This window comes from Euprymna scolopes, chromosome 17, assembly GCF_053919585.1.
Source record: "Euprymna scolopes isolate OS-2025 chromosome 17, ASM5391958v1, whole genome shotgun sequence".
Lineage (NCBI taxonomy): Eukaryota > Metazoa > Mollusca > Cephalopoda > Sepiida > Sepiolidae > Euprymna > Euprymna scolopes.
The window spans coordinates 15704103-15719940 of record NC_136498.1 but is presented as its reverse complement, the minus strand read 5'-3'; the positions used below and the strand labels follow the sequence as shown (position 1 = coordinate 15719940).

Here is a 15838-nt window from a genome sequence, read left to right as displayed (position 1 = left end):
ACATTACACTTGAACTTCTGCATATCAGTACAGTTGGGAAAGCAGAATCCCGGAAGGGAGTTCCAAAGATCTGCAGTTCTGGGGAAGAAAATATTGGAGTAAAAGTAAAAGGCTTTCTTGCACCTAGGGATGTCTACTGTAAAGGGGTGAGACTTAGTAGCTTGTCGGGTTTGTCGGGGGTAGTTACGTTGAGGAGGTACAAGTGTTTGCAGTTCGTCAGAGCATTCACCATTAAAGTATTTGTAGAACAGGCAGAGGGATGAAACATTTTATCAATTGGACAGAGGCTGAAGCCTAGATGACAGTTCAGGACCTATCAGGTTGGCGACTCTCTTTTGAACCCTGTCCAGGAGTGAGAGACAACCAGCAGATGCACTAGCCCAGATGTGACAACAGTACTCCATACATGGGCGAATGGTGGCCTTATAGAGGTATAGGATACTTTCAGGCTTAAGTAGTTTTCTAGCACGGTAGAGGGAGCCAACATTCCTTGCAGCAGCCTTGGCAATGCTCTCAATGTATCTATTCCAGTTCATATTCCCTGTAAACGTTAGGCCGAGGAGTTTAAAAGAAGTACTTTCAGGCAATGTGTTCTTGGCCATTGCTATTGATGGTAGAGAAGGTTTCTTGTAATTATTGAAGGAAGCAAGCTTAGTCTTAGCAGCATTGAATGTGACCATCCATTTTTGTCCCTATTCCACTACAGATTGGAGGTCATCCTTTAGTGTTTCTGCCATTTCCTTGGATATGTGTGCATTTGTTTTCCCCTCATATCTGTTATAGAGAGTGGTGTCATCGGCAAATATACCCATCTCCGAAACAATTTTATCAGGGAGGTCATTTATGAATATCAGGAATAATAGAGATCCAAGGATAGACCCCTGAGGTACTCCCGCATTTATGTCATATTGTTTAGATGTATGACCGTCGAGGACAACTTGGATTTTTTATTACTTAAGAAGGATTTAATTACATTATGAATTCTTCTAGTGATTCCATATGATCTAATTTTCCTTAGAAGACCATTGTGCCATACTCTGTCAAAAGCCTTAGATATATCAAGGGCTACCGCTCTACCCCCCCTGTTTTGTCCAATGAACGGTATATACGTTCAGAAACTACAGTTAAGATATCTGCTGTTGAACGGGCTTGCCTGAATCCATATTGTTTGTCAGTCAGGAGTTTAGCAGCTGTTAGGTGCTGGACTAGGGCTTGATTAACCAAGGACTCAAATATTTTGGCGAAAAGCGGGAGAAGGCTAATGGGGCGATAATTTAGTGGGTTAGTTCTTTCACCAGAATTCATTATATATATATATATATTTATATATCATTTGTACCACACCACAAAACCACTCAAGGTTATCAGCTGTTAATCTATGGGCATAAAATATTGAGTGACTAAAAGGCCCATCCACTAGTGTGTACATTAATTTTGGAAAATCCCAAGTGGCTTACAAGACATCATCAATGCCCTGATCCCCGTCTGGCATACATTGAAATGATTGGCTCTCATCTTGGGGAGACCCCATGTTTTAACAAGCTTCTGGGTCTGACCTTTACTCCTTGGTGTTAAAATGAAGTGCTGACTTCGATGAAGACAATAAACAAACAATCATGAACTGTGCAGTGAATACACCTAATGATTAATTCCATGGTTGCACCACAAGTTATTGATATAACTGTTTGTGTGGGTGTGTGTGTGTGTGTGTGTGTGTGTGTGTGTGTGTGATACTGTCAGCATGGAAAAGGACCTCAAAATGCTGTCTGGTTATGTTGGTTCCCAGTAATTTTCTTTGTTCAATGTGGAGTCATTGAATTTTGAACTGTCTGAGGATCTCTTCGAACTGCAACCTGACTCAAGCAACTGATTCCTGAATATTTTATCTTGCAACTGAAAATCCTATGTATCCTGTCTTTTGTGTTAGCCCCAACCCTTACCTTGTCAATGTGCATTGAGGATATGCGTTGCATGGAGAGTAATGATATGAGAATGATACGATTTGAGTGTTAAAGACAGGCTTAGATCTGATGACCTCAGAGGAAAATTAGAGATTTCTTTGGTTAACAAATATAGACCAGTTAAGATAATAATCAATCGCTAATTCTGGGGATAATCCTTTTATTACATATAACTATGGATTGATTTTTCTTAACTGGACATTATGAAACGGATCAAGCGTTCATATCTGAATGTCACACGATCATCCTCCTCTTAAATTTTCATCCACAACTGTTTTTACCTAAAGTCCATATTACCCACAGCACATGATTAAATTCAATAAATAAAAAATAAATGAACTAACTGTAGTCTAGGGCAACCCAAAGGCTCACTTTTCATTGGCTAGTACACATAAATGTAGGGGAAGGCACCTCTCCTTTCCTGGATTTCTTTATTTACTCTTCATCTTTCACAATGAGGAAATAGACAAGTGAGCAAAAATTAAAAGACCAGCAGATCCATTTGAGCTTCTCAGACGAATGATAGCAAGGAAATTAGTTGTTAGCTTCTGCGTGGCCAGTTAATAATGAGCTGGGAAACAAGTAAATGTAATCAGTTCCGGTGATTAGCTGAAAGTAGCCGAGGAAAAAAAGTGGATGTGGCCAGTTCCGGTGATTGGCAGAAAGGTAACTGAACACTGCGGATTTCATAGTAATCCTGTGGACTGACATGACCGGACAATGATCAACAGACAGCATCTCAGGTTCCTAACCACGATGCTATCGCATACATGCACATGCATCTCAAGCAGTCTGATGTTTTTATTCCATCACAACTGTTGAGATGAACATTAAGCTACACACACATAGGCATAAGTAGCAGCTGAATAGCGTAACGGTTAGGAGCGCCGACTGTCTCTTAGGATTGAGTTTCAAACATGGTTTGAGGTAGTTGCTAGTCTAGCTGCACTGATGAGCTGTGATACAGCAAAACAGGACTGTATGTGGATAAATATAATGCTCCCTATTGGGTTGAGCATATTGGGAAGTGATAAACAAACTGTCACTAGCCTATTAAGCAATGCGCTTTGTGTAAACAAATGAAGCTTAGGCATTTGGACAATGTTTAAACATTGTTAATTCACATACCCATCTTAGCAGCAGCCAAATAGTATAAGTTAGGAATGCCAACTGTTACCTAGGTGATAGAGTTTCAAACCTGGCTTGAGGTAGCTGCTAGTCTAGCTGCACTGGTGAGCTGTGATACAGCGAAACAGACTGTATGTGAATGACTATATATTAGCAGAGATACCTGGCATTGTCCAATGCAAAAGTATAACATATCTCTATCAAAACTTCTATTTCTTTCAAAGAAATTTCAAAAGTTCAAAGAATGAATATTTTTCTTCTAAATTTCAGATATCATTCATTCTAGTCAACACCAATTATGAAAATACCAAATTTGTTTCGTTAGTTTAGAGTTTTAACCAGACATACAAACATACACACACTCAAAAAAACAAAAAAAAAAAAACAACAATTTTTTTAAACTGCCTGGCAAATATACCCAGTGAACCAAATGCAAGAGAGATTCAAACAAAGGGACGGTCAGAATCTTAAAAAGATCTCTCAGTTGGAATATCTAAATTAGCGGGTGAATGTTTGGCATCCAATAAGATGCCCCATCCCCAGCTTGAACACACTAATAAGAAAAAAAAAATCTCTTAGTTTATAACAACTGTCCTATATATATATATATATATATACACACACACAGAAAATTTTCCAGATTAAATGAACATACAAATGTTAGCGATAACAACTACAAAATAACTTCAAAAGCTTATTACTTGTAAATAATACTGTTGTCGCCTTGCAGGCCGGTAGTAATCAAGACAAACACAGTGTTATAATTAACAAAAAGTGTATTAACACGAGTATGTTATAGAAGTACACGTCATGATTCTGTGGCCATAACTGCCACAGATTGCGGTATTTACTTGCTTCCCATTATAAAAAGATGTAATATAAGGTCAGAAGATGGAGGAAACATATCTAGTGCCTTGAAAGAGGAGCACGTTGTCTTTTTAAAAATTGCCTGGGCAGCCCGTCTGCAGTCCCCAGTTAAGGTGTCTTATACAGTAAGCATTATAAATCTTGCAAATAGTGTGCATTATTGCAAATCTTGCAATGTGTATGCATTATTAGAAATTTTGCAAAGTGTGTATATTATTACTATCCCTATTTATTTGCTTCCCCGCGAGGGCAGAGTTAGACACAAGGTTAGTTTTTAATGTGGGAAAAATCCAGCTCACCAAAAAGGGGCACTCTGGATGCGAACAAAAATAAAAATTGTCTCAGTCATGAAGGATTTCTCATCCACTGACTGAGGACAGAAAAGATGAAGTGTAGCATCAGAACAGATACTACACTGTGATCTTGACCTGTGTATATTATTACTATTACTACAATTATTTGTACTATTATAAGCAGTAGTAATAGTAATAGAATTGAAATAAGAATATCAAAATTTTGAGTTTCTTTAATTTAAAAAATTATTTTATTTATACATTTTTAAAATCTAAGAACCTACACAACACGATGTTCATTTAAAAAAATAGAAATTTTTTAAATACCTGATTTGTGGCTCGGGTGCAGATTTACAACCACGTAATCTTGTTGCTTGTTGGATACTTAGAGATGATAAAGGATACTGAAAATTAAATAATTAAAAACATTCATTAAGTAAGGTAAATTTGGTATGGGATAAGTTCTGCAAAGTATTACATCCTGACATCACAAGCTATCTATCTAACTACCAGGGATGGGGGGGTATGTAGCAGCTGTCTTAAGTGTGTAATGGTGCATGGTGCTGAGTGTTGGGTCCCCATCAGATGAATATATAATGTGGGTTCAGATCACACCCGGTATATCAGCTCTGATACCCTGATGAGGAGTGTATGTTTCATACCCTTATAGATGCGGGTGCATAAACATTATACATTTGTACATCTACGGTTATAACTTAGGTTTCGTCAATACGATTGAATTTGGGTATTTATAGAGATTTGGTTTTAAAGAGTTTCATTTATTGCAGATACAGTATAGAAAATCAATGCGTGTGTACAAGAGAGAATAAGAGAGAGAGAAATTCAAAATTGGAGTAAGAGAGGCTATATACATATTTAGACAAGTTGACTTTTAGTCACCTTGGCATACCATTCCTACTCTCCTGCCAGGGCTGTTCGGTACAATAACGTTTCATGTTTGTTCAGTTCAGTTGTTGTAAGCCAAAGAAAAAGAATATGTCTCCTGAGTGGAAGTCATGTGATTTCACGCTTCTGCTTTTAGCTCCCCACTCTTTTAAGGCACTTCGGCCCCCTTTGCTAATCTAACAAATATACCAAAACTTAATGAACTCTTGGCAATCAAAAGGTTGCGTTGGTTTGGACATGTTGAAAGAAGAAACTCTTGGATGAGAAAATGCCCCATCCTTGAGGTGGAAAACAGAAGGAAAGTTGAATGATCCAAGAAAACTTGGATGCAAACCATCAACAAGGATCTTGGTGGAATTTGAATGGAATTAATTCTCAAAACTACTAGGCTTGGAGACTGAGATTGCAGACTGCTAAAAAAAAAAAACCGTCTGACGCCTAACCAATGATAATTAAAAGCTAAGGAAAAAAATGGAACTGAATGTTATTTTTACATGTTTTGATATAAACAATGAAAACAACATGAATTTTTAAATTTTCTCAAAAATCAAATAATTGAACAATTTTGATAACTTTTTTTTTACAGACTTAATTAAAAAAAAGATGAACTATATATAAACTGAAATAAAATATAAAATAATATGCAAAAAAAAAAAAAAAATCTACTGGCATGTGTCGGATGTTTTTAGAAATTGATTTCCAAACTTTTGACCAAGTCTTTATCTCTCTTTTTATCAAATACATCCATATCAATTTCTTCCATTTTCTCCTTGGCTTTCTTATGCCAATTAACTCAACTATCCTACATCTACTAACCAAAAAACTTTCATTGATTTTGTCACTGTGGCCATACCATTGAAGTCTCCTGTTCTGCACACATCTCCTGACACCGTCCAGATTTAATATTCCTCTGAGGTCATCACTAAAGGCTGTCATTGTCCAGGTGAGGTACAAAATGAATAGGGATCACTTAATTTCAGCTTGTGGACAGTTTTGAGTTCTAAAGGAGAAGTCATTAAAGCCAAAGTTAATTCATAGAATAATTTGTTAAAAATGTATTATTACTTGATGATATGCTTTATCAAATTTATGCGATGAATTTTGTCAGTTTGATTTAAGTACAATACTTTTAGAAATAGGTATTCAGAAATTTGCAGTTGTTACATAAATAGTTTTGACTGAATTGAGAAAGTTGAATAAAGTTCAGACTTTTACCAAAATATACAAATAAAACAGTGTGTTAATTTGGCAGATGACTATTTTTCAATCAATTGAGAATATAAAGTTCCAACTTTTACCTAATTTTTTGGATACAATTTGTTAATTTTGCAATTTTTCATTTGAAATTTTTTAGATAGCTTTTCATTAACCTTTACTAAAAAGGTTAGGTTAGGTTAGGTTAGAGTTGGGTTAGGTTAGAGTCATTTTAGGGTTAGTTTATGGATAGTTTAGGGTTTGGATAAAAATGCAGTGTGGTTTGTATTGAGTAGAAGTACAAAAACAACATTACAGAATGCATTTAAATACTTTCGTTAAATAACTTCTTTGCAAAATTTGTTTGTGCAGTGAAGTCTTAACTTGGAAGTGTTCGGTTAAACTCAGAATTAATGACACAAGTACCAAAACTTTCTTGGATACCTATTCCTAAAAAGTACCCTAAACATATACCATGTTTTGTTACAATATTGTTCTTTATTAACATACTAAAAATGTCCTCTGATAACCCTCGCATCTTGTATATTGCCTGACTGGAAAAAAATTTGCCGATTCTTGCTTAGAGTTTCTAGATTTTCATTTCCACGGAAATTTTACTTACTTGAGAGTTTGTAGTAGCAACTGTCGTCGGACGTTGTTTGCTTTTGGAATGAACTTTGAGAGCATCTTCATATGTATCTTAAATGAAAATAGCAAAAACAAATTCACTTTTTTTTTTTTAAAGACGCTTCACCATTTTGTTTTCAACTTCATTAAAATGGAAATCAGACTTTGGGCATTTTTTTTACTACAAAACAAAAACCAAAAAGGTGGTAAAAAAACAAGCATACAACAAATGTTACCAAGGGCAAGATAAGTTATTTTTTTACTTAGCTGGATAAGTTTTTAGTGGTTTAAGTTATTTTAAAATGGTTATTCTGTTCGAAAAACAAGTAGTGTCGAGTGCTAGACGAGAACAAAACAAAAAAAAATGGCACACATGAGAGGGTCACATTTTTGAGTCTGGATAATCACTCAAAAATAGAAAATTAAGAAAAATATGGTAGAAATTGAAAATATGGTGGTTAGTGACTGGTTTGGACCATTATCATCATCATCGTCATATTTGGTTTAACATTTATTTTACATGCTGGCACCTATTGGACAGCTTTTTTGAAACTAGCTTTCAAACTATCCTAGATCTGGCCAGGTTTTTACCTATTTGTATGATCTATTTTAAACTGTCATTAGTTTGCATACAATTTAATACAATTAGTTTTAATAAAATAGAAAATAAAAAAGCAGCATTTTAAATAACAGAATACTAACACACAGATTGGTGAAATCATGAATAGTCTTGTGTCGAACTAGGTAGATGTGTATGTTGAATGTTTTAGAGGAAATCAAGTGCGTTGATAAACAAACAGCCAATTTTAAGGAAAAAAATGCACCCCCCCCAAAAAAAAACATTACCAGAAATTAAAACAAGACAAATGAAAACCATTAACAACTTACCATACAAAGTTAGTGAGTTCAAAGCATTTTGTGAAGTTTTTCTAGATTAAGAAAGAAAATAAAACAAATATTTTAAGTTTTACAACAAATATAATAATTAAAAAAGAAAAAAAAAACTATTCTTAATTGATTCATTAGAATGCTAAGTTTTGATTAGGAATACAGTAAAGACGTAGCATTTTTACTAATAACTAGCATGACCTGTGTCCCGGCCTTGCCCAGGAAAAAAAAAATAGAATACCAAAACTCCAGAAGTAAATTGACTAGAAGGATTGAAAATGCTAAGTATATGTTGATATAAAAATGAATTTGTAAAAAATTAGAGAAGGGGTACTCATATATTTGTTTACTTCATCACAATGTATGTATTTGGGGGCGGGGTGAAGGTTAATTTACTTATTAATTAAACCGCTTCTGTGGTACCAGTCTTCAAGAATTCTGGTGAAAGAACTAACCCACTAAATTATCGCCCCATTAGCCTCCTCCCGCTTTTCGCCAAAACATTTGAGTCCTTAGTTAATCAAGCCCTAGTCCAGCACCTAACAGCTGCTAAACTCCTGACTGACAAACAATATGGATTCAGGCAAGCCCATTCAACAGCAGATATCTTAACTGTAGTTTCTGAACGTATATACCGTTCACTGGACAAAACAGGGGAGGGCAGAGCGGTAGCCCTTGATATATCTAAGGCTTTTGACAGAGTATGGCATGATGGTCTTCTAAGGAAAATTAGATCATATGGAATCACTAGAAGAATACATAATGTAATTAAATCCTTCTTAAGTAAGAGAAAAATCCAAGTTGTCCTCGACGGTCGTACATCTAAACAATGACATAAATGCGGGAGTTCCTCAGGGGTCTATCCTTGGACCTCTATTATTCCTGATATTCATAAATGACCTCCCTGATAAAATTGTTTCGGAGATGGGTATATTTGTCGATGACCACTCTCTATGACAGATATGAGGGGAAAACAAATGAACACATATCCAAGGAAATGGCAGAAACACTAGAGGATGACCTCCAATCTGTAGTAGAATAGGGATAAAAATGGATGGTCACATTCAATGCTGCTAAGACTAAGCTTGTTTCCTTCAATAACTTACAAGAAACCTTCTCTACCATCAATAGCAATGGCCAAGAACACATTGCCTGAAAGTACTTCTTTTAAACTCCTCGGCCTAAAGTTTACAGGGAATATGAACTGGAATAGATACATTGAAAGCATTGCAAAGGCTGCTGCAAAGAAGGTTAGCTCCCTCTACCATGCTAGAAAACTACTTACGTCTGAAAGTATCCTGTACCTCTATAAGGCCACCATTTACCCATGTATGGAGTACTGTTGTCACATCTGGGCTGGTGCATCTGCTGGTTGTCTCTCACTCCTTGACAGGGTTCAAAAGAGAGTCGCCAACCTGATAGGTCCTGAACTGTCTTCTAGGCTTCAGCCTCTGTCCAATCGATAAAATGTTTCATCCCTCTGCCTGTTCTACAAGTACTTTAATGGTGAATGCTCTGACGAGCTGCAAACACTTGTACCTCCTCAATGTGACTACCCCTGACAAACCCAACAAGCAACTAAGTCCCACCCCTTTACAGTAGAGATCCCTAGGTGCAAGAAAGCCTTTTACTTTTACTCCAATAGTTTCTTCCCCAGAACTGCAGGTCTTTGGAACTCCCTTCCGGGATTCTGTTTTCCCAACTGTACTGATATGCAGAAGTTCAAGTGTAATGTGAACAAACATCTTTCTACTCATCTCCCTTCATAATGCCCCTGCAAATTATGTACCTAATAGTAGCCCCCTGCTTCAAAGTGGCACTGTGCCTTGTTTGGGGTGAAAATTGAATATTAAAAAAAAAAAAAAAAAAAAAAAAAAAAATTGTTAGTTTGGAGAAGAGGTATTGAGTTATACATTGAAGGTTGGGTAGTACAGCTAGTTTGCTAATAAAAAAAATTGAAATGAATTTCCAACCTGGGGGTCATAACCCGTGTGTATGTGTGTGTGTGTGGAGAGAGTAGTGTAAAACAAAAACTAAGAACAACTAGTGATGAATGGTAAAAACTCTTAAAATAAATTTGTTGTAATTTGCTTGGAGCATTGTTTATTGGATAAAAAGGTGTGTTGGAAGGCTTGTCAATGCTGCAATTATTCAATCATTGGAAACAGATAAATAAATAAATAATGATAAAGAATTCAAAGGTTCAATAATTTTCATTTTATACCATTTACAGTCAGGTAAATAAATACTTATTGAAATTATTGAATCCTTTAAATTATTTATCATTATTTATTTATTTGTTTCCAATTACTGAATAATTCCTGCATTGACAAGCCTTCAAATACAACATTTAAAATAATTTGAAATACGTTTAATAAGTGAAATATCAATCTAAAATAAAAATGGAAACATTCTTCAATTATTTTCAACATTTTCCTAAACAACTCCAATCAACTAAGAAGACTCCAGCTACTTAGAAAAAATCTTTTACTGAATTTAAAAATAAAGAAACAGCAAAATTTTGTTTAAGAAGAGAAATTATAACCTGAATGAATATACTAGTTCGGTTATAAGACTATTACGTACTTGTTTTGCCGGAAACCATTAGAAGTCGCGTGTGCGTTGGTTGACTCTGGATGGGTGATGTAATTTTGTTGATTGAGTTTAAGCTTCAAGTAATTTATTTCCTGCGACATTCTTTTCAGTTCAGTCTGCATCATTTCCTGCATTTGAATTAAATGCCTCTCCAAAGATGAATGGGATTTTCGCCGTTCATTATCCAAAAGTGTCGACAGCTGAACGACATTACCTAGAAAACAAAAAGACAATGAAAAATCAACAATGTTATATTTCTGAAGTTTTGAGATGAGGATTAGTAATTTGTATTATTATTAGATTACTGCTCTCATCTTGAGTATTATCATAACGTCTTAGCTGAAATAAGCTCTGACCTCCCTCAGGTGTATCAAGTCAGGTTCCATGATGTAACGGATAAAGTAAGTAGGTAAATTCAATTCTAAGTGACACACTTTTGGAGGTTGAAGGTTCAATCCTCAGTGTAGGTGATACTAAGAATATAACTGTGACTTCTACCCTGTCATGGCTAATAGAACAAGAGCATGCTACCATCATGGATTAACTAAAGGGCTTCATTCAAAGTTCCATGAAGATTCCTGAGTTTGGCAGAAATATTCCCAAGTATGATAAAATACACTCAAAAAAGATCAGAGGTTACAATGGGTGAGATGTTGTGAGAATAACACTTAAGATGAGAACAGTAGTTTGAATAATTGAAATAATACGAATTACCAACAATATTTCTGTTAGGTTGTTCAATTTTGGAATAAGTTAAATATCCAATTTTCATGAAATTTTGACCCGAGGCATCTATAATCTTCTATATATATAAAAGGCGAAATGTGTGTGACCATTTTGTGTATGTCTTGCAAAGGCTTCTTTCACACACGCTCCTGGGGTCATTACGATCGCTTATAACTGTTTATATAGCCCCTAGATAATAATATCTACGATTTGTTTACATCGACTTTTATGAGATTCGCGCTATTCCTCTCTATCACCTGTTTGTCCTGCTTTTTAGTATAAATAAAGTGAAACTAAATTCAAACCGTTTGTTCTCGGCATCACGCCAGGAAACGTCCAGAAGCAGCTGTGATCAATGCGGGAACAAAGTCCTCTTATATCAGACAATTGCTAATCAATCTGGACAATGGGGAGCTGGTTTCCCCCTCCCCAACATCTTTTGGGGAAAAAACCAGTCAAAGTTGGGTAAACAAACGCAAGTTAACTGCGTGACTTCTATTTGACCTCAATAATTAGGTCAAATAGAAGCAGCAGAATTAACTTTTATTGCTGCCATCTGTCAATAGTTAAATAAATAAATTCAAACATGTTTCCCTTGTATGTCTCCGTGGCCCAGTGGTTAACGTTGTACGTCTTTTTTCACACTTTAATTTCCAACTTTGCCTCAAGGGTTCGGGTTCAATCCTCATACTCATCTACCAAAACTTTTTTTTTTATTTTAACCCCCACCCACCCCCGGAGTTTTGATTTACCCAAAACCACACACACCTCAAAACACCCGGGCATCGCCATGTACACCCTGCTAGTCTATAATATAAATCTTACTTGTCCATTTAAAATGAATGTATGTATGTCTACCTAAAACTTTCGACAGGGGTCGCGGATTTTCATGAGATCAGTATCATTTTGAAGCTAGATGTCTCGGACGACAAATATAAAAAAATGTGCCCAAATCATTAATTCCTTCACCCACAACTGGGCAGTTTTCTATAAGGAGGGGTCAATTTTTTGCAAGCTATTTTTGCAAGTCATCATATCGGTTGGATTGACTTTGCCTAATTTTAACGTTCCGAACTTCCAGTCGCATCATGGAGTAGGAGTAAGACATCAGATTTTCTTTCACTTTCTTTTCCACCTTCGCACTTTCCACTGGTTTGAGCCTGTCTGCTTACTACCTATATATATTTTTCTTTTTGCTCAAACACCCAGGCAATACCGGGAACCCAGGTTGTTTAGATATAAATTAATAAATATTCCAAAATTGCAATTATGTTAAAGTATTTCAAAAACTTTGGAATAAGGATTCTAAACATAAGGTTTATTCTATATATTTGTATAGAGACAACCTATTCTGTATACACACACACACACACATATATATAAGCCATTTATTTATTTTGTAATACATTTGTACAGAAAGCACTCTACATAAATGCTAATTGGGAATAATTTTCTATCACCATGAATTTATATGAATTTGGTTTTTAATCTTGAAGGGAGAATATGTGAAGTTATTTGTTCCATCCCGCAAGAGTTTCTTGTGAAATCAGTTGATGCGGTTCATGGTCGACTTGAAAAGCTGGTGGCGAATGGTGGTGTTCATATTGAATTTTAAATAAAAGTCCATGTAATATATTTTCTTCTCATATTCATTTATTGGAGAAATTATACTTAAAAAATATAGTTATTTTAGAATAAGGATCATCCTGTATAAAAGGAACTTTGTGTGTGTGTGTGTGTGTGTGTGTGTGTGATTAAAAAATAACTCCCCATTCTAAAATGACTATAATTTATTCAAATGCAGTAATATGTTTGTCAATTTTTGTGTGTATGTTACTTAATGTGTGGTAATTAAATCTATGCTTTTGTTTTCTTTTCAGATCTGTTATATGAATTTGGTTTTTAATCTTGAAGAGCGAATACGTGAAATTGAATTTTAAATAAAAGTTCATGTAATAGTTTCTTGTCATATTCATTAATTGGAGAAATTATATTTAAAAAATATATTATAATTATTTTAGAATAGGGAGTTACTTTCGGATCATCCTGATTTACAACTTGAGTGTGCCAAGTCAATTTGGATCACCCTGTACATATATATATTTCTGTAGAAATATATTTTATAATATATACCAATCCTTATTCAAGAAGCTCAATGTAATTACAGAGCAATATAGAGAATAAATGACAAAAAACTATTCCAAAATTCATGATGTTAACCATCTTATAATTTATTCCTTTAATTCAGTTGACTTATACAATTCTTGACAGTATCTGTTTTGTTCTGTCAAGAACTGTATAAGTCAACTGAATGAAAAGAATAAATTATAAGATGGTCAACATCATGAATTTTGGAAGATAGATTTTTGTCATTTATATACATATATATATATATTATATATATAATATATATATGATTATAGTTACTTTCTCAGGAAGTAAGTTAGACACAAGGTCAAGTGATTGAAAAGCTAAAGCACTCTGCACTACAAAAAATGGCTCAGCAGCTCATCGACATTTCCTAATAAGAGATGCTCAGGCATTAGCAATAAACTAATTCCCTTCCAAAGAGAGAAGATAAAGCCTGGGACAGTGAACTACCTAAAACTGTACAGAACCATATTTCAGCCCAAGAGAAGAAAAAAAAAAAAAAAAATGACCCAAAACTTGTCAGACAGAGTTGTAAATGTATCCTTAACTAGCACACATGTGCTGCAAAGAAAATAGGCTTCCTCTATCGTGCTAGAAAATTAATCACACCCAACTGTATCCTGTATCTCCAAAACGCCACAATTCGCCTATGTATGGAGTTTGTTACCACATCTGGGCTATCAAACTCCAGCCCCTATCCCATCGCCGCAACGTTGCACCCCTGTCAGTGTTTTACATGTATTTCAATATAATATGCTCTCATGAATTCATAGTATTTATGCCCCTTTGATGCAAATAACTAACTCGACAAGCAGCGAAATCCAACCCCTTCACTGGAGAGGTCCCTAGATACCAGAAAGCCTTCTACTCTGATAGTTTCTTCCCTTGAGCTGCTAGGTTTTGTAATTCTCTTCTGCTTCCCTGACTGTATTGACATGCAGAAGTTTAAATGTAATGTGAACAGACTGTAACGTAAAAATGAAGTGTTACTCACTGTGCGCATTCATCAGCTCTTGTTTATAAAGAGAATTTTCAGCTTCAAGTTTCTGGACTGTGGAATTTACTTTGTGGAGAGTCTGAAAATAAAACAATAAAAAAAAATGCTAAAAAGAATTACTAAAAACACATTTAAAACATGGAAAAAAAAAACAATTAAAAATAAACATTTAAAAAATAGACATGCAATAAATTGTAAAAACAAAAAAAATCATGTTATTAACACATTTGTTCATAAGAATATTAAAATAAAGTCTTAAAACTCAGTGCCTTGTGTTTTGAATTAACCAAGTTTTGTTATCTTAACTTTTTATATAATCCCAATCACACTTATATATGAATGAGCTTAAGGAAACACCAAGCAAAATAAATCATTCGTTCTGATTGGCCAGTACAATAATTATGCTGACGGTATGGAGAGATCGAGTGATAAGCAGCCATAACTAGCATGTACCTACTGCAAGGAAATGGTGGCTGTGCATGGGAGCGAACGTGGGGCTATGATTTCAGAACAACAGTTTTGATTATGCAAAATACGTGCTTTTGGTAGTCCAAAGGAGCTGAAAAGAGTGACATTTTAATCTCATGCAAAAAGGATAAAAAGGGGTTAGAAAGCATTTGTGAAAATTCAGATGTTCAAGATTTTACCAAAATTTTAAGAATAGGTATTAAATATCAATAAATATTTCCCAAATTTTAAGGGTTTTAAGGACAAGATATAGACACAAGCTACCATTTGAAAACTAAAATATTTCAGATTTGCATTGAATTTTATTAAGTGTCATTCAACAAGATTCTCTGAATTTTAATTTCTTCTTAAGACCCTTTAAGCTTAAGCCTTAAATTTAAAACATTTTCTGGAATCCAAACTATTTAAATTATTTATTTTGATGGGACAGTGGCTAAGTGGTTAAAGACACAGACTTACAACTTGAGTGTGCCAAGTCTGATTCCAGTTTTTCTACAGAAACATTTTCACTTACGATGTTGGCAACCTTCATGTGGTCCCTTCTGTAAGTACCCAATGTCTCTCTAGACAGGATTCTAACTAGAAAGATATCAGAGAAACGAATGCCAACAATAGAATCATCTGATTCATACAATATAAATGAAGCCAGTGGGATGACATAATTTGATTTTGAAATAATTAATTTTAAAATGAGTTAAGGATACATTCTATGTAACATATAATAGAACCCTAGTCGATGGGTTGGGAGGTGATGGTGGCTAAATGGTTAATGATATGGACTAGCAACCTGGGTGTGCCAAGTTCAATTCCAATTTGTTTAACAAAAACACTTTCACTAACTAGAAAGATATCAGGGAAACCAATGTCAACAGTAGAATCACCTGATTCATATAAAATAATGAATAAATGAATGAATGGATTTAGATCAACATTGGAATAAGAATTCTAAACATAAGATTTAGTTGTATACATAACTTGAGCTTAATCGTGATGTGGGCATAAAAGTGATGCAAAATTGTTATTTGGTAAATTAACTT

General features: G+C 34.8%; 2 protein-coding genes across 2 annotated transcripts in view; one reads left to right on the top strand and one right to left on the bottom strand.

Moving 5' to 3' along the window:
- The window catches only part of LOC145296687 (leucine-rich repeat-containing protein 34-like), a 272980-nt gene that overhangs the window by 159516 nt on the left and 97626 nt on the right, over positions 1 to 15838 (top strand). The window lies entirely within an intron of this gene.
- LOC145296685 (uncharacterized) overlaps positions 1 to 15838 on the bottom strand; it is a 49147-nt gene that overhangs the window by 18827 nt on the left and 14482 nt on the right. The window contains exons 4-8 of the mRNA XM_080142640.1: positions 14331 to 14412; positions 10451 to 10673; positions 7865 to 7905; positions 6972 to 7048; positions 4577 to 4653 (exon numbers count right to left, since the gene is read on the bottom strand). Coding sequence (XP_079998766.1) covers positions 4577 to 4653; positions 6972 to 7048; positions 7865 to 7905; positions 10451 to 10673; positions 14331 to 14412 — 500 coding nt within the window. The remainder of the gene's footprint in view (positions 1 to 4576; positions 4654 to 6971; positions 7049 to 7864; positions 7906 to 10450; positions 10674 to 14330; positions 14413 to 15838) is intronic.